This window comes from Ammospiza nelsoni, chromosome 13, assembly GCF_027579445.1.
Source record: "Ammospiza nelsoni isolate bAmmNel1 chromosome 13, bAmmNel1.pri, whole genome shotgun sequence".
Taxonomy (NCBI): Eukaryota; Metazoa; Chordata; class Aves; order Passeriformes; family Passerellidae; genus Ammospiza; species Ammospiza nelsoni.
The window spans coordinates 3,418,338-3,436,722 of NC_080645.1; the positions used below are offsets into that span (position 1 = coordinate 3,418,338).

At 39.6% G+C, this 18,385-nt stretch overlaps 1 protein-coding gene across 1 annotated transcript in view; it reads left to right on the forward strand.

The window, feature by feature from the left end:
* LOC132078916 (transcription initiation factor TFIID subunit 4-like) overlaps positions 1-18,385 on the forward strand; it is a 154,035-nt gene that overhangs the window by 91,621 nt on the left and 44,029 nt on the right. Inside the window, exon 14 of the mRNA XM_059481256.1 lies at positions 13,664-13,786. Coding sequence (XP_059337239.1) covers positions 13,664-13,786 — 123 coding nt within the window. The remainder of the gene's footprint in view (positions 1-13,663; positions 13,787-18,385) is intronic.

An 18,385-nucleotide genomic window follows, 5' to 3' on the forward strand; every position in this document is an offset into this window, starting at 1 on the left:
TATTTATTTGATGATTTGGATAGAGAGCTACTATAATATTTAAATACCTTCTACATTGTTATGCTATCTAAAATGCATATATTTCTTAAATTTGTCAATGGATGCTTCTGTTAACATTGCAATATAGGATGGTTTCTGTGATCTGCTCAGCTACACAAAAGAAAAAAAGTCATAAGTGTACATTTCATAAATATCCCCAGGTAATTTTAACTGAGGCTTTAAAAATAATTCCTCAGTTAAAAAATATTCATCTGTCCATCTAGCTATGGGGAGAAATAATTTCTGGGAAGTACTGAAATTTGAAAAACAAACATCCTATATCCAGTAGGTAAGGAAATGTCTGCCTTAGCAGGCATGCCAGCATTCAGGAGTGCTGAGGACATGTAGTAGGCTATGTAGCAAGTGTGAGAATGATCTGACTGTTCTGTGATATTTTTATTTTTGCCCTGTCAAATAAAATACACCTTTGAGTGCATTTTTGCTCCTGCCATTTTTAAATGTGTGTCCTTTATATTTAAATGTTATAATTGAATCCTTCTGCCCCACCACTGTAACTATGGAACAACTCTATTGACATCAGTAGCAATATCCAAAACAAACAGAATTTGTCCTCTGGTGTTAGATATCATCTCATATCATAACAACTCCTGTGGACAATTAGGATTTATTGTTATCGGCTGCACCTAACATTTTTGCTTAAATGCAAAATACTTTTGCAGTTGTATCTATAAAATAACCTGTGTATGTTATCACTGGCCAGGGTCTGTGTGCAAATCACAAACAGGATGGGACTGCTAGGAACGTGCTTTGAGCTGCTTTATTTTCCAGCATCAGTCTCATAATCTAAAAATCATAAGTTCAGTCCTCCCACAGAACACCATTTATTGTTGGTTGGGAGTTTATGTACAAGTTAGGAACGGGATGGGATTGTTAGGAATGTGTTTTGAGTTGTTTTATTTTTTAGCATTACTTTTATTACATGGTTATGAAAACGGGAAGATGTTATTAGCTTACATTTTAGGCAGTAGTTAAAGAACTTAATGTTACAACTTACTTTAAAAGTTTTTTGACTAATTACACAAAGCAAAAGGATATTGACAGTAGTTTTATCTAATGACTATATATGTATTTATATATAAATATGTTTTATCTAAGTACTATATATGTATTATACTATATATGTATATATATGTATTTTTGGTTAATGTTTGCTGCTTTTGAATACAATATTTGCTTGTGAGTTTTAAAACACAATACACAGAGCTTTATTATAAGTTTAAAACTTTTTAATATTTCATTCTTTGTCTGCTGTCTGGTATGTGAGCTGATGGCATCTTCCCATTGCCATAACCATGGAATGAGGTTGATGCTGGAAAATCAAACAGCTCAAGGCACGTTCCCAGCACTCCTGTCCTGCTGGTGAATTTTACATGGACCCTGGCTGGCGATATATGTGTATGCAATTTATCTGGAAATCAGTCCTAGCCAATCAAACGTTGTGATTTTGCATTGATTTCCGGGTGTGTCTGTTTGGTGTCTGTCCCATCTCCTTGATTTTGCTGCTGCAGGTGGAGGATCTCCGTGCAGGGAGTGTGTGGGTGTGCAGCAGTCCCGAGCAGCCCAGCTGTGTGCAGCGCTGGGGCGAGCGGCACGGCGCAGAGCCCTGCTCACTGCTCTGTGCAACAGTAAGCCTTTGTGACAGGCTGCTTGCTGAACCCTTCCTGCCTGCATATGGCACAGCTGAGTTCACTTGCTAGCAGAGTTTCCTTTGTGCCTTGATGTTAGAACAGGATACTTCCAGCCTGGGTTTGAGCTGTCCTAGGCAGGGTGTGCTGGGTGGGGTCCGAGAAAAGTTGGGAAGTGCACACAGACAAGAAGGGGAAAATGAGCACAGTAACCAGTGGTGATTCCAGTGTTCTCCTTGTCATCCCTGACAGTGTTGATTGTGAATTTAAAACCACTTTGAAACAGCTGGCCAGTTCTGTAATGGAACATCATTAAATATTCTTCAAATTTCTGGCCAAAAAAACAACCTTTAAGGGCAGTAGAACAATTATTTCTTAGAGGACAGTATTTTAATTCTCATAGTTTTTAAACTAGACTGGTCAGAAAAATGTGGGATTTTAGAGATTAGGATTTTGAACATCAATTTTAGAACATAATGAAGTTTTACCCTTCTACCTTTACAATTCAAAGAGAAAAGTCAGAATTTTTTCTCCCCCAAGACTGTGAGAAAGAGGAGCCTGTAATGAGGATATCATCTGTAGTTCTCCTTACTTATGATAATATGCCAAGGAATAGAGAGCAAAAAGCATAGTGGAGGTTTTCTGTGAAGAATTACATTCTGCTGGTGGTGACACACATTTTAGAATTGTAATATATTGAAGGATTGTAAAAATTTAAATCAAAGGTTCAATATGCAATAAATTGAAAATTAATTAACCCTCTTGTGTTGTTTTGGAGATGGGATGAGTGTTTTTAGGAAAAGCAGAAGGAAGAGTGAGAGATTAAAAATATTTTACTTGGAAAGAGGAAGGTACGGAGGTACATTTTAGATCATCTTATTTCCTTTCTAATGCAAATCTGATTCTTTGATTATTCACTTATATTATTTATTTATTCTCATACAAAAGGTAGAAATTATGACATGTTGGGAATGTAGGCATTTTTTAAAATGCAATAATTGTGCAACTATTGCACTCCTTTCATCTATTCGTGAAAAAGGATTTCAAGAAAAAATAATTTTGAATAGAATTAATTAATGGATTTTAAAGTCCTAAGCGTGTAATGTGACTGCAGTTCTTTAAAGCAGAAAAACAAGAGAGAAAACAAATAATGCCCTTTGAGCAGATGCTTATTCACGTAGGATAAGTAGTCTTTGATTTTGGAGAAGTGGTGTGACTTGCAGTTGGAAACCTTGATTTTTTGTGTCGTTATTTATATCTGCAATAAATGAGGAATAAGCATAAAACATGAAAAGGAAAATTAAGCATTATGCTAGTTCTCTTGCTATTTTATTTACTTGAAATAGGCATTTTTTAATGGTGTGTTGCTGTGCCTTTTGTTGACCATATCTGTGCGCCAGGTCTGTCTGCTTGTTTCCATTGGCTTGTCATGTTCACTAATTAGGGAACTGCTGCATGATTCACCTTGTTAATTAGAGGGACTTGCACACAAAGGCCCTTCGGGCAGTGCGAAAGAAGAGCCTAGCACTAGTGCCCTGAGAAAGCTGCAGCCTGTGAAGTAATTCTTCTCATCTACCTTCTATTTTTTATTTGAAATGAATAAATCATTGAGATTTTCCTTGTGGAGTGAGAATGCAAGAATTCACATCTTTGTAAGATGTAAATTATATGTGATCAATAGAAGGGGATGACTACTGTATTGTACTTACAAGATTCCCTAATTTACTACTTGTCAGTGTCTGAGAAATTGCTTGAAATATTTTGTCCCCACACTGTGGTGCGTTGTTCCCTTGATCTGCAGCACAAATGAGCAGCAGCGGTTTTGCTGTAGCTCAGTCTAAAATAGAAAAGATGTAGATTATTTAAATTCAAGCTTGTTTTGTATCCCCAGTGGAACTTCCATTTTACAAGTGCACCCCCAGCACCACCCCCACAACTTTTAAGGGGAAGAAGGTGGTGGGCGTGTGGCTATTTTTGTTCCCGGTGTTTTGCTGTGCCTCAAACCTCACTTTCCAGCAGAGCAGCACACTTGCTGTATTGTGCATTCTTTAGTTGAATATAGTTTCAGAATAAATTAAATTTGTTTTTGTCATGTCACTTAGACTTGATCAAACCACGATCCAGACTGCAGAAGAGGAAATTGCGTTAAAAGTGCACAACCAGTCGCTACACTGCACATTCCCCATCTGTTTATGACACTTCAGACATTAACTCCAATGCCATTCTCTCTAACTGTTTGATTAAAATTACTTATTACAGCCAAATGATTTTTAGTAGATTGCTACATTTGCCTCATTTCCTCAAATGAGGCTGGCAGTTTCAAGATGCAGATTTCCCATAAGAATGCTAGAGGACTGGTATCAAAATCTGGGCATTTTCTTTTGGAATAATCTAGTTAATAAAGCCTCTTACTAGAATTTCTGATTACCTGCTATTTTAAATGCACTTAAAATTTCTGCTATTCTGAAGTTTTGTGCTAATGGAATATAGCCAGAGAAATTTTACCAAAAAATAGAAATACTTATTTGGAAAAAAATGGGGGAAATGCTTCAGGCTGATTTGAAATTTTATGGTATGAAATACTGTCACTCTTCAGGGATGATGAGATCCTCCTGTGTGCTTTGGTCTTCAGCTGGCTTCATTGATAGACCAGCCAAGAACTTCTTCCATCTTCCTGGTGCAGTTCTGGTGTACTGCTTTTTAATTAATTCAGATTTCAAGTAGGGCCAGAGATGAACAGAAATAAAACTAACCAAAGTGCTCTGCTTGCAATTCCTGATGCATGTAGAAGATGGTGCAGGCAAAATTCCTGATCTGACTCCCCTAGCACTAACACAAAGTTGCAGCAGCCATGGAGAGTTCTCCCCATCCAAATAGCTGTTGTATTGCTCAGATGATGGAAGAGTCTTTGCAGGGTATTTTCTGTAACAGTCCAACCATTTCTTAAGCTACATATTCCTATCTAGAGTAACACAGGGTATAATAAATACTTAAAGAAGATATCCCTCAAACACCTCTGAAAGAGTTGTAAAACAATGGAGTTTTTGTTTATTGGATACCTGCCATGTGAAAAGCAGGGCAGTTGGTCACCTTCTAGTCCAGCACTGAGCCCTGTGTTACAGTGGGCAGCACAACCTTTGGGATTACTGCTTGCACTCTTATTTTCCAGGGCATGATTTTAGAAAAGCCCACTCTTTGTGGAGTGTCCTCCCATATGCCAGTGTTCCTGTCCCTTGTCCCAGAGCCACAGCTCAGCAGGTTTCCTGCTCTCATTGCTTCAGTCTGTAACTCTCGACGTGACTGAGCTCCACTCAGGCCTTCACTGTGTGTTTTACTCCCTTGTCTTGGTTCAAACATCAGTTTGAGTCCTCACGCAGTGTCTCACTTCAGGGGGAAAGGAGAAGATTCTAGAAATCTGGAGAGTATGGTAAACCCCCACTTAGATGAGCAAAGAGCCTGGGAAAATACCTTTTCCATCTTTTTTGCCAAGCCCTGGGAGTGAGGCTGTGCCACTGGGTGCTCCTGAGCTGAGCAGCCCCAGTGAGCTCTGTGGCTCATGTTCTTCCCAGCCATACTGATGCTCTCTCGTGTCCTTTGAGGAACACCTTGAGAACATTGGTGATTGCCTTGCTCCAAAATAAAATTAGGACTGATAAATAACAAAATAACAGATCTATGGGGATTTTTTTCAGAGTTTTTTTCTGATCTCTCTACAGGTAAGTTATGGACACTCCAGTAAGTTGCAGCTCTAGTAGTGCTGATCCTGCCCAGTTGTCTGTGCCTCAGAAACCCCTGGCTCAAATGGGCTTTGCTCAGATTTGGCTTGGCAAATCTGCCATGTGCTCTTACAGCACCTAACAAATTGAAAGGTTTAAAATAGCTTAGCATAGGAGAGCCTGGAACTGGTGCTACTGGAGAGAAATAGTTTGAGGAATAGTAGAACCAAAATCAGAGAAATGGTACTGGAGCTCAAACAACAGACTCTGAGGAGTGCAGGAATGTAATGATTAAAGTTACTGGATGGACAAAAATTCCATTGTTTTAAAACTCTTTCAGACGTGTTTGAGGGATATCTTCCTTAAGTATTTATCATACGCTGTGTGACTCTAAACAGGAATATGTAGCTTAAGAAATTGTTGGACTGTTACAGAAATAAATGTGTTTAAGTTAATAAATGATTAAATGATAGTGCATTGTATTTGGAAAATCAAAAAATGTAACCCAGTATGTTAAAAATTTACAAGAGTTTAAAATCAAATCTCAAATTCTTCATACTTTTGATTTTTTATAAATTATGAGTCAGCTGTTAAGGATACTTCCAAGAAAATTAAACCTGTGACTATTATATATATATATATATATATATATATATATATATATATGCACACACACACATATATATATATATATGTATATCAATTCAGACAGTATGAAGTCTTGAGTACTAAGTGGATGAAATTGTAGATATAAGGATAATTGTTTTAAAAATCCCATTTGACTGTGTACTGTACAAGACTAGTGAAAATTAAGATTTCAAGTCTTTTTATTTCAAGGAAAAATAAAAATGAAAGGCAGGATGCACCTGGCATTTTCTGTATCAGAGTTTGACACATTGTCTTGAAAGTAATAGGGCACGTTGAAATGGAAAATTTGACTAAACTTGTAAAACATAATGAAATTAGATGTAATAAACAGAAATGTCTGTTGTAGGAAAGATGCTTGGTCCAAAGTACCCCAGTTAAGATTCCAGAACTGTGTTCAGATGCTCATTATTTTGAGAAACAGTCATCTTGAGGCTGAAACATTCCCAGCTTGGTCTTTGCCCAGGGTGATTTTTTTCCTAACGCTATGCAATAATTTTCAGCTGCTGTTAAAAGTGTGTGGGTAAGAAAAAAGAAGAAACTCCCCTCACCAAAACCCAACAGACAAACACCTTTCACAGTAAAGAAGAATCTTGATCTGGTTCAGCTACATGTGCAACCATTGCAAGGGACAGCTGGAGCTTTTACTGACCTGTGGGAGAACACTTGGGAAGGAGCAGCATCCAGCTTTGTACTGAACAAAATTAGATACAATTTGTCAGAGCTGTGAATGTTTAAAAGTCTCACAGAATGTGTTTGGTGCATGAGCTGCTGTTGCACAGGTGAAAGCTCTCTGGTGTGGCATTTTTGCAGTACTTCAGTGCTTGGAGCAGTTCCTTACCAGGCACTGGGGCTGTGCTGACCTTGAAGGATTTCAGAGCCAGGGCTGCGGGATAGCACAGGGCTGCTGCACACACAGGCTGCTTTGCAAGACTCCCTGAAATTCACTGAGGCACCCATCCTTCTTCATCGTTGTCCTGGACTTCATGAGGTTCCTGCCAATATTTTTAATGAGTTTCATTTTTAATTGCACCTTCTGTTGTGGCCATCTTAGGACATGTGTAATGGTTCCACATTTCAGGCACTCCTGAGCAGAAAAGATGTTTTTCCAGGGGGTGTAATCAGTGTCTGAGACTGATAGATACATGTTACAGAGCCATCAATTAAGACAGGTTTTTCTCAGCATATGACCCTGTTATCAGGAATTAAGCCATCCATCGCAGACAGAATTAGGAGGGATTTCCATTGATGCTTATTGGCTAGAAATCAATGCTTAAATCATTGTTTATATGATCTTGCTTTCATCAAACATTTCTGCCATTTAGCACCCTCTGTTGCCAGGTTCCTGCTCGGGGTTCACTGCTGCCTGTCCTCACCCATGAATGCTGTTGATATTTATAGCTGCTGTGGTGCTGGGAGCCTCCTCTCCTTTCTCCTTAGGTGGTGTTTCCGAGCTAGGTTGGGAATTGTGAGTAGATAAAATGTAGATCCTGGTGGGCTGAGTTAGCTCTGAGACTACAGAAACTTACTTTTACAATTTGGCTTCTATTCCCTTATCAAATCCTGTATTGGCACTGTTTAAACATACATGAATACTTCCTTAAGCTCTTTCTTCTTTATCTTCGCAATCATCTCTGTGTCTCTGTCACTGGGTTATTTTCCTTCTAGGCCAAAAAACATCCCTGAATTCTGCCTGTAGGCACAGAACCACCTCCTTGACCTTTCTCTCTCTCATGTGATCCCACTCCCTCTTCTCTCTTTAATTTCTGAAGGTATTTATATGTAGACTAGATTTTTTAGGAGTTCCAGCTGTCCTCTTACTTTCTGATCATATGGAAGGAAATTGCTCTTAGTCCTTAGCATCTACAGCCCATACCTATATTTCATCTACATTTCTGCTTTAGACAAAGCTCACTTCTCTTTGCCTGGGTTTTGCCTGACAAATAAGTGCATTCTTGGTTTTTGGAAATTACTAAACCTAGCTTTTAAGATCTAGTGTTGATACTTCACATAGACATATGGCTGTCTTCCTTGTGGCATATGGCTTGTGGCACTTCTTTCTGAAATACCTAAATGTATCATAACAAATAATGATCTGCAGAAAACAAACTAAAATTCTAGAACTTCTCTGGTTAGCTCACTTTATTAAAGTGGTGAAGTAGTGTTCTTTCTGTGGTTTTAATGCTGTGCCACCATCACAAGAAAATGTCAGTGTTCAAAATAATGCTTTGTTCTTATGGTGTACTTTTCATCAAATGAGAGACCTCCCATGCTAAAAATACATTTGGATTTGATAAGGAGTAAGGAACAGCATCTGATTTGTAAGCATTTTACTTATATAATATATTGGAATATTTGTGTTTTAGAGAAATATTTTTACTTTCAAAAAACTTAATTTTTGTTAATGAATGTGGTTCTGAATTGAAGCATTGCTTTCTTCCCAGAGGGCAGACATTTTGATATGCTATTGATAAATATGTCCATATTATTTGTGATAAAGGCAAGTTAAAGAAAGATTTTGCATCAGGAGCCCAATATGAAAATAAGAGTGTGAATGAATGCAGCTGTCAAACAGTTGCATCTTGTTGGTTATGTAGTGAGTTAGATTCATTTCTGGTAAATCATGTTAAGTAACAGGAAATTATTTTATCAGGATGTACAGATAGTAACAGGTGCTTCATTTGTTTAAATATCCAGTAATTAGTAACTGGCATAGTTAGAAGATAAGCTATTGTAGAAACAGGCTGCTATGTTAGCTTGAAAATATAATTGATCATGTAAAGTCAGAAGCATAAGTAGCTTTAGTTTTACAGGTACTTCTAAGAGTAATTTCAGAACACTGAAGATGGGGACATTCAATTCCTGTTATTCTTAGTGCTGAGGATTCAGAGGCTGGTTGCAGAGTCATTTCCACTTGACACAGGATGTGATTCCAGAGTGCTCTGGGGAGAAGAGCCTCCACAGGCCAGGGTGTGCATCTGGTGCACAAGGTGCAGTGTCCCTTCTTTGGAACCAAAGCCAAGATATTGCTTTTGTAAAAAATTGTTTTGAACAGAAGTTACAACTGGGGGCAATATTTTTCATGAAAAGGCAGATGATGGGTAGGAAAGAGAGTGGTGCAGGTAATGTAATGTAGGCTATGAAGAAACAGAAGTATGTGACTTGGAAAATAAGATAAAGTTTTAATAGGAGTATGAAGAAGCCAATAATGGTATGGTATTAAAGGATGGTCTGGGATCTTAATAAGGTCTTCTTAAATGTCTTGCTAGTAAGCATCCATAAACTGCAAAGATGTTTTCTTGTAAGCATCTTCATGGTTGATAGTGTGCAGAGAGGCTCTCCTGTCAGCTGGAATACGCTGACCTCTGCAAGCTGAAGGCTTGTTGGGAGTCAGTATCAGGATCATAACTCTTCTGATTATTTTTAAATGTAATTTTATGATTCTCTGCTTTCAGATGGGCTTTAAAGATAGCATAAAAAACCACCAGTGCTAATTTATAAAAGATTGTTGAGAATTTGTGCAATACAGTATTTATCAAGTATTTTCAACACTTCAGCCTCTATGTTATAAAACATCAGGATCCTGTGATCTCACTGATGATGTGTTTGATGTATTAGAAATTTTTTGATCAGCATTCATGAAGGTTAAATAAGGTTATTCTTTCCTGCTGTAGTTTACCACAGTGTGTGCTGTTAAACCAGTATCAGAAACTGTGTTGTGTTTCCTTCTGCATCTTTTGTACCTAGCAGCATATTCCTTATTTGTATTACAGGAATGTCTGTTCAGCCCACTGGGGCTTGATGATAAGTGAGGCACATAGTGGAGGAGGATCCTTGTGTGGAGAGCCTATGGCAGACACAGACAGGCTGGGTGATGTGGGGTGAGAGACACAGGCAGGTGAAGAATGAAGTCCTAGCAGAATTCACCCAGTGAGGGTAGAACAGAGCTCAGCTCCTTTGGCTCTGTCTGTTGGGGATGAATTACAGGTAGTGGAACATCTTGTGCATTTGTCAAGATTAGTATGTGATATCAAGAACCATCTTTAGTGTTTCTCACTGATCAAAAAAGAGAAGACAACCTGAGGAATAGATGTGTGCAAAGCTTTCTGCAGATTCTTGTAGCTATTCCATAGTTTCTTGGTAAAACCAATTTGCAGGTTTCGAAGTGAGGGCAAGATTTATCCCACCATGGGAAATTTAGAGAAGTGGCACCTTTTGCTTTACAATTTTCATGTGCAAAAAATCTCAACAAGAGGCACTATGTGCTGATATTCCACGTGGAAACAGCCGGGGTGTAGTGTAGTACAGGTAGCACAGTATTAGCTTCCTGTGGGTTTGCAAATGGTGACTTTGGATAAGACACTGATACAATATTCATATAACCTTTGCATAATACCAGTTATCTATCAGACTGTATTTCTGACCTGCACCTCCCAGGAAACGAATACTTACTCCAGTGCAGAATTTCTTATTCTGCAAAGCTTGACAACTTCGTCTGAGATCACTCTAAGCCAGTTGGCCTTTGCTTAAATATTCATCAGACTTCTGATAATTGTGATAACCCTTGTAGGCTGGCAAGCAAGGCAAATTAGCAAAAAGATGATTGATCTTTTTTTATATGCAGTTTTATCTTCAACCTTTCCTGGATATATGTTATACTATAGTAATAATTTCTTCTCTAAGGTATTTGCCAGTATCTAGATTTGCACATCTATTTACAGTTGCCTTGAAGCCTCATAATTACAATACAGCTGAAATGTCCATTTTCTTTCCCTGACTACAAATAGGGATCAATGGAATTTTAAATGACTGCTCACGGGCTAGCTTCCGATCATGACCTTTGTAAATGATTAGAGCTCACCACTGTTGCTATCTACCTTGAAAGGGTAAGCGGGCAGCTCTGCCTAACTGGCATTTAATCTGGAACAGAGCCAAAGATATTTGAGCTAAAAACCTAATATGAGTTGGCAAAGAGAAGTATGTATAGACCTTTGCACTATTATTGAGATATTTTTCTATGTTGCTTTTTTGTATTTAGGAAATTCTTTTACCCCGTAGATGAGAGATGTATTTTTAGATAATGTTATACTGAAGTTATGATAATAACTGTGCTTGCAAAATGTATGAAAGCATGAAAGTGTGAAAAATGGGGTTTCAAACTCTAAATGACTGAATTCAATTTTCTGAAGAATGTGAAAATTCAAAATGGTTTGGTTTGGGAGGGATCTTCGAGATCATCTTGTTCATCCCTTGCCATGAGCAAGGGACAGGATTTCAAACTCTAATGGGGTTTCAAAATGGGGTTTCAAACTCTGACTGAATTCAATTTTCTGAAGAATGTGAAAATATAAAATGGTCTGGTTTGGAAGGGATCTTTGAGATCATCTTGTTCACCCCTTGTCATGAACTGAGACATTCTTTACTGTCCCAGGTTGCTCCAAGCTCTGTCCAGCCTTGGACACTGCCAGGGATGGGGCAGCCACAGCTTCTCTGGGCAGCTGTGCCAGGAGCTCAGCACCTCCCAGAGATAGATTTTTTTCCTTGTATCTAATCCAAATCCACACTCTTTCAGTGTGAAGCCATTCCCTCATATCCTGTCACTCCAGGCCCTTGTCCAAAGTCCCCGTCTGTCTTTCCTGTTAGCTCCTTTTAGGCATTGGAAAGCCCCAGTGAGGTCTTTCTGGGGCCTTCTGTTCTCCAGGTTCAGTGAACTGGGCACTGAACATTCCCAGTTCCAGCTCAGTGCTGTCGGGTGCTGGGGCTGTGTTAGGTCCCAGTGTCCACATCATGGACAAAGGTGGGAGAGGTGCTGGTGGTGCTTGACAGTGCCTCAGTGTGAGCCAAAGTGTGCCCAAGGGGGCAAGAGGCCCATGGCACCTGGGCTGGATCAGCAGGAGCAGGGCAGCGCCTGCCCCTCTGTGCTGGGCACTGCTGAGGCCACACCTCGGTGCTGTGCCCAGCTCTGGGCCCCTCACTGCTGCCTCCAGCTCCTTGGTGCTGCCCTCCAGGGCTCTCTGGGTCACCTCCCCTGGCTCTGGGCAGGGCTGGGCCCTGGCCCCATCCCCTGGAGCTGGAAACACTCCCTGGCCAGCCTGTCACCAAAGCTGGTCGGGCACAAGTGTGGTCAGGCTGCCAAATGAATTCATCTGAGAGCTGCACTGAAAAGAGGCATGAGTGGATCTGCTTTTTCTGGACAGAGGTGGGTGGAGAAAAGACACTCCACACTGGCACTTTTTTTGCTTAAACCTCCTTTCCTTTTAGCATTGGTTGAGATAGTTCAGGCCCTGCTTTTATGTGCACATCATGTGTAGGTAATGGCTGAGACACTTCTATCTCTGCTTGTCAGTTCAGTGTCATTTTAATGAGGAATTGTGCCTGTATCATTCCATGTTTTTATTACCACCCTTGAATTTCTCAAGGTGTTGTTCTGTGCACTGCTGCTGAAGTGGGAACAAGAGTGACATCAGTGGGATTAGAAAGGAAACACCTCAGTTTGTTGATAGATTTTGCAAACCCAAAGTTTTGAGAGTAATAAGAATTATTGCTAAGAGATATGAATACTTTTGTCTAATTAAGATAATACACTGTGTTGCCTAATCAACTATTCTTGTGTGGTATTGATCAGAATATTTATTAAAACATTAGTTTGTTGGGAATATGACACTTATCATTATCACTCTGAAAGAATGACACAGTTTATAGTGAATATGCAATCTTGCCTCACTGCTGGCCAGAGCACTTTCTCCTATTTTCTGTAGTGTGCTATATTGTTACATAATGCAGCTGGCAGCTGCTTCAAACTGGTCAAATGTATTCTTACCTAAAGCCTAAGCCCAGAAAGCACTTGGAAAGTCAGTTTGTAAAGGTTCTGTGTCAGCATTACCTTTGGCTAGCATTTAGATAGAGATATCTTATTATTTTGAGAAAACATCAAGTATGTTTGAAATTCAAAATAAATATAAGATAAAAAATGAGGGTTTTTTAAAATTTGAATTGGTATTTCAATTCAAATTGGGTTGGTGGTGCCAGAAGAGTGACAGGGAGATGGAAAATCAGGCAGGGGGGTTCCTGCATCCTAAACCAAGGGCTGGGTGGTGGAACCACACTGGGATGGAGACTCAGTCCTGGTTTGTCAGGGCTGGGGAAGTTTGTAGCTTATAACTCAGCCCAGCTCAGCTCTCCCTTCCCAGAAAAAGAGGATTTTCCTGCCTGGCCATCCTTCCTGCCATTGGAAAATCCTCCAGAAGTGCAGTGCAGGATGGACTGGGAGAGGTGTTGGTTGGAACACCAATGTGACTGGTATGATATTCATGTCAGTCATAAACTGGAGATGTGTAGTTATAAGTATATAAGTTAGTATATAAGGCAGTTTTTAATGAAAAGGATAGTGTTTTTGGAAAGAGTTGAGATATTTGGAAGCAGAAATCCTGTGAAAAGTCACAAGAACTTCAGTACCTTCATTATTGCTCCATGGCCGGCTGCTGGAATAGTACTGGGAGCGGTACAGTGCTCTCAGGGATTGCTCACATGGGACTTCACCTCATGCTTGCAGGTCTGAAGATAACTTTTAGATAAGGCTAGAGAATCAAACTCAAGAGATTTCTTTCTGTGTGGCAGATGCAGCAGCAGGAGCTGGCCCAGATGAGGCAGAGGGACGCCAACCTGACGGCGCTGGCAGCCATCGGCCCCCGCAAGAAACGGAAGCTGGATGCTCCTGGCCTGCTCACCATAGGAGGAGAGGTAAGTGTGCACCCAGAGCAGGGAAATCACTCCTGCAGAGCCTCCCAGGAACAGCTGGGGCTGCTCCTGCTGCTGCTGGCAGGCAGGTGTGTCATTTGGAGATGCACATCAGCACGGGAGCCCAGCTTGGCTTGCCACAGTTAAAATGGCATCTCCTTGTAGTTGTATTTTCAAGTGTGAGCTTTCAGCAGGTCATTAAAGAATGTTTTTAAATAGTTCAATGTGAAGTGTAGGTCTTGAACTGTTCACTGCTTTTATATCTGTTTTCTCCTCTGCATAATCTGGAAAAACCCAAAAAGAGTAGGCAATGAAGAAGTATCTGTAAAAACCTAACTGCAGTCTTGCTTACAGTTTGAACCAAGAGCTTGTAGTAATACCAGTGTGGGTTTGTGATAAATATGTGTCCAAACTTCTTCCAGAATGTCAAGGTGTCCCCCACCACTGCAAAGATGAGTTTATAACCATGCTAAATTGCAATTTCCATAAGAATACTATGCTCTAGAAATAGGATTGGGTTCATTAGCATGATTCTCCTGATATTTTAAGTGAAGTAGCCGTGCTACACAATAAATGCCAAATTGTCCAAAGCCTGATCTATATTATATTAAGCAAGGTGGAGAGCCAGGGTGGTGTGTGGCAGTGCTGTGGGTGGCTCTCTCAGAGCACTGTGTTGTTTGGTACAGATACACTTGGGCTGCTTTTCCTTCTGCTGAGTCTGCCCACGCAGTGGAGTCAGAGGAATTCTCCCTATTACATGCCTGTTCTGAGGAAAATGCAAACATTTTGTTTTGAATAGCTAAACTAACAGTTTTGGCTCAGACATTTGACTGTCTAAATGCCAGGCATTTCCAAAGGCCTTTTTGTTTCCCATTTTGGATAGCTTTTATCTGACTTCTCTCTCTTTTCGTGTGCTAAGATTAATGCTAGGGAATTAGCTGAGCTAGAAACAGAAGTGGATCCTGTTGATACTCTAAAATTGACTTAGGACTTCAGATATGTAGGAGGTGCTCCCGTTTTTGGTAAAATTTGTTTCAGACTGAGGGAATTTCTCAGGTTTTGTGTTGTCATGTAATTATTCCCTTTCTTTCAGCCTCCCTCCTTTATCTTACATTCAGTAAAGAATCCTGTTCTCCCCCACATGCACCTGTAACAAATCTCACAGCAGCAGGCCCAAAGGAGCTTTCATTAGAAGCTTGGCTGGGTGGTCATAGCTTTGGCTTTCCCTCCTTTAGAAATAATTTGAACCTTCTAATAAGACATGGATCCCTTCAGATTTTAACACTTCACCAAAGGAATATTTTATCCTAAGGAACAGAATTTAATTTAGACAATTAAATTTTTAATTTATCTATTGTCCTTTTAAAATAATTGTTCTTTTGTAAGTATTAATAATTTGATGAACAAATTGTGGTCACCTTCAGTGAGTGAAGCATTTTAATCAGAGCTCTGTATCTGAATGGATTATGATGAACAGCTTCCCCCTCTCTCTCTAGAAGCTCCTTGTTCTCTTGCTGAAGTGCTTCAAGGAAAAATAAAGGTCTGGGGCAAATTCCAAAGGCTTCTGGTTATTTTTGCTTCCTTTTGCTGCTCTCCTAGCCCAAATTTTGCTGAACAACTCCATTGTTGCATTGGCAAACTCTCCCTGAAGTTTTTGCCGATGCATGGATTTCCTGGAGCCATGAGCTGTGTGCCAGTTCAGATGGAACTGCTCCCATCCCTCTTCTCCTAGCTGCAAACCATCCTGGCCAGCTGATAGAGATGGCTGCCTGGAAGCTGATTTCAAGGTCTTGGAAGCTGGATCTGCATTATTCAATGCCTTTTGTAGGGAATAGGACCTAAAGTGCTGCAGAAGCTGTGTCACACAGCTTGGCTCCCAGAAACTCCCTTTCTGCTCTTCTTCTGAGCTTATTGGGGCTGCTGTGCAGAAATAAACTCAACTCCTCCAAAATGTTTCCCTGTAAAAAGGTATTGGAAATTTGTATTATTTGTATAAGACTGTCTGAAATACCTTCTTTGGGTTTCTGGAGGTTATAAACATCATTATGATTCTGTGGTACCAACACCCTCTCAGCCCAATTCCACCTTCAAATACCCAACCTCCTCTGTGGTCTAGGACACTCTGATTTCTCCCAGCAATTTCTAAGCTGCTTAAAGCCCTTGCTACTGATAATCTCTGCTTGCAAGGTCTGATTTGGCCAGAGCTTTTTTGGACTGCTCTTTTTTTGGTCAAAATACAGTTTTTGCATTGAAGTTGCTTGTCTCCTCTTTAATATTTTTGAATTACATGTCTGCTTTTGTTGCAACTAGGAACCTGCATGAAGAGATGTCATTTACAAATCATCCCACCCTGGCACGTTCCTTTATTTTCCCTTTTCTTCACTAACTCTTGTTTGACACTTTACTTATTGCATTGGTCATTTTTCAGTAAGCAGTGCTGGATTTCAGTCCAGCTTCTTGGTTTAACAGAAATACCAAGAATTTATTTTTGGAAATTGGATCTTTTAAATAACACCCTTTTCATCTGAGCAGGAGGCTATTAAGGAGTAGTGATGGATATTCTACTAAAGACAAGAAGTTGATGGAAAATATTAGTATTTCTGTTATTTAAGTACTAGTTTTTAGCTAGAGAGAAACAATTCTTCTACAGCTTTTAGAAATGTGAAAAAGCTTATGTTAATAACTGTAAGTATTTTCTACCAGCACTTTTTTTGAGAGTATTTTCTTTAAACTTTGTTCTCTATCTCACATTGCCAGAGCTCATTTGGACTTCTTTGCTTGTTTTCAAGCCATAGCTAAATAGACCTTTGGTTTTGGATGACAGGATTATTATAAATTATCAAGACCAGACCCATCATTGCTGGACTAGTACAGCTAATTTTTTTTTACTACTTTTACCTGGGGACATGGAAAATCAGCAGCTTTAGACTAAGGCTATTTTTACATCTTCTTTTGGGTTTTTAAAAATTTGCTTCTATGTGCAACCATATTAAAAATGTGTTTCTAAAACATGGGAACAATATTTTGTAAAACAGTGGATGAGCAGGGGCTTGGTGTTCCCAAATAACACTGGTGCCAAGTGAGTGACTGGTTTCAGGGCACAAATACAGAGTGGGCTCATGGCACTGTCCCATCCCAATCCCTGCATTCCTGCCCTTCCCTTGGCGCTGGCACCCTGGCCTAGCCACCTCATTTGAGAAACAGGAAGAAAACTGATCTAACAGCATCAAAATTGAATAGTTCCTGCTTGCTTGTTGAAGTAGTTTGGCCTAGAGCCCAGTGAACACTGGAAAAGGGACTTAGAGCCAGCCAGAGACAGCAAATGTGAGATCACCTGCACTTCATTCGCTGCCTTTTCAGTGCCTTTCGTGTCTGCTCGTGTTTTACATGATCTGCAAGAAACACAGCTGCCTCTGTGCAGCCAGCAGCTCATCAGAAATTCAGCCTGCTTATCATGATAATGTGCTTTAGATCTAGAGTGAAGGAGAAGAGGTAAAGAGAAGAGAGATACCTTTGGAAAGATTCAGCTTCTCTGCCTGGCAGAATTGAACATACTGCATTTGTGGAATTTTTTTGGGGCTTTCCATTTCTTTAGTAATATTAGACAAAAATTATTGGAAAATATCTTCTAAAGTCACTTTTTTTTTGGAATTCAGCCTTATTAGTATTATTACCATTACTATTACTATTCCAATTACTATTATTATATCAGTGTGCTTATCAAGGTAGGTATCTAAGGATCCTGGGCACTGCTTAGCAGCAGTGCTGGCCAGCTCTGATCTGTGCTGTGGTCCTGTGATGCTCAGCACTTGGTGACACAAACATTCAGTACAGCAAGCCCTGAAGTTCTTCAGTTAGCATCCCTAAGCACCTTTAATGTCAGATTAAATATAAGGTTTGGGTTGCTTTTTTTTCCCCTTAGTTGCTTTTTGATTGAATATTATCAGCTAACACTTCCCGTGTTTTGTTTTTTTTTTCTTGAATTATAAGGCTTCTAAGAGTTAGAATTAAAATTTTGCTTTGTTTATGAAGTGGATATTTCCATGTAATTGTAAGAGTTGGAGCTTTAAAAAAAGGACTAGCCATTGCAAGACTAGGTTAGGTGGCTTTACGAGCTAAATATTTGAGTACTGCTACGGTGGCATGAATGCAGAATTTTCATACTTTCAAGTTCCTCATTTCTTATTATGGAATTAAAGTGTGGAGGTTAAATACAAGTATTTTTCTGTATTTAATAATAATCATTAAATTATTTGGCTTTTCATCAAGACCTATGGCTAGTATCCCAAAATACATAAATACAGAGTATATGTTTGAAATATCTGAGGGTATAATTTGTTTAAATATCAAGTGAAAGCCCTCTCCTGGTACTTGCTGGCACAGATGGTTTTTGAATACTGAGCTTCCAAAGGCAGCTTCAGGGCTAGTTCAGTGAATCACTGCTTATTGAAGACAGTCATTTTAGGGATAAGAAAAAGCCCTGTTCCTCACACAGCAGCAGAGCAGTCATCTTAAAAATATTCTGCAACTATCCCAAACACCATCCTTCAAAATGTGCAGGACCATATGTTGGGCCAGTGCTCAAGGGAGATCTGATACCCT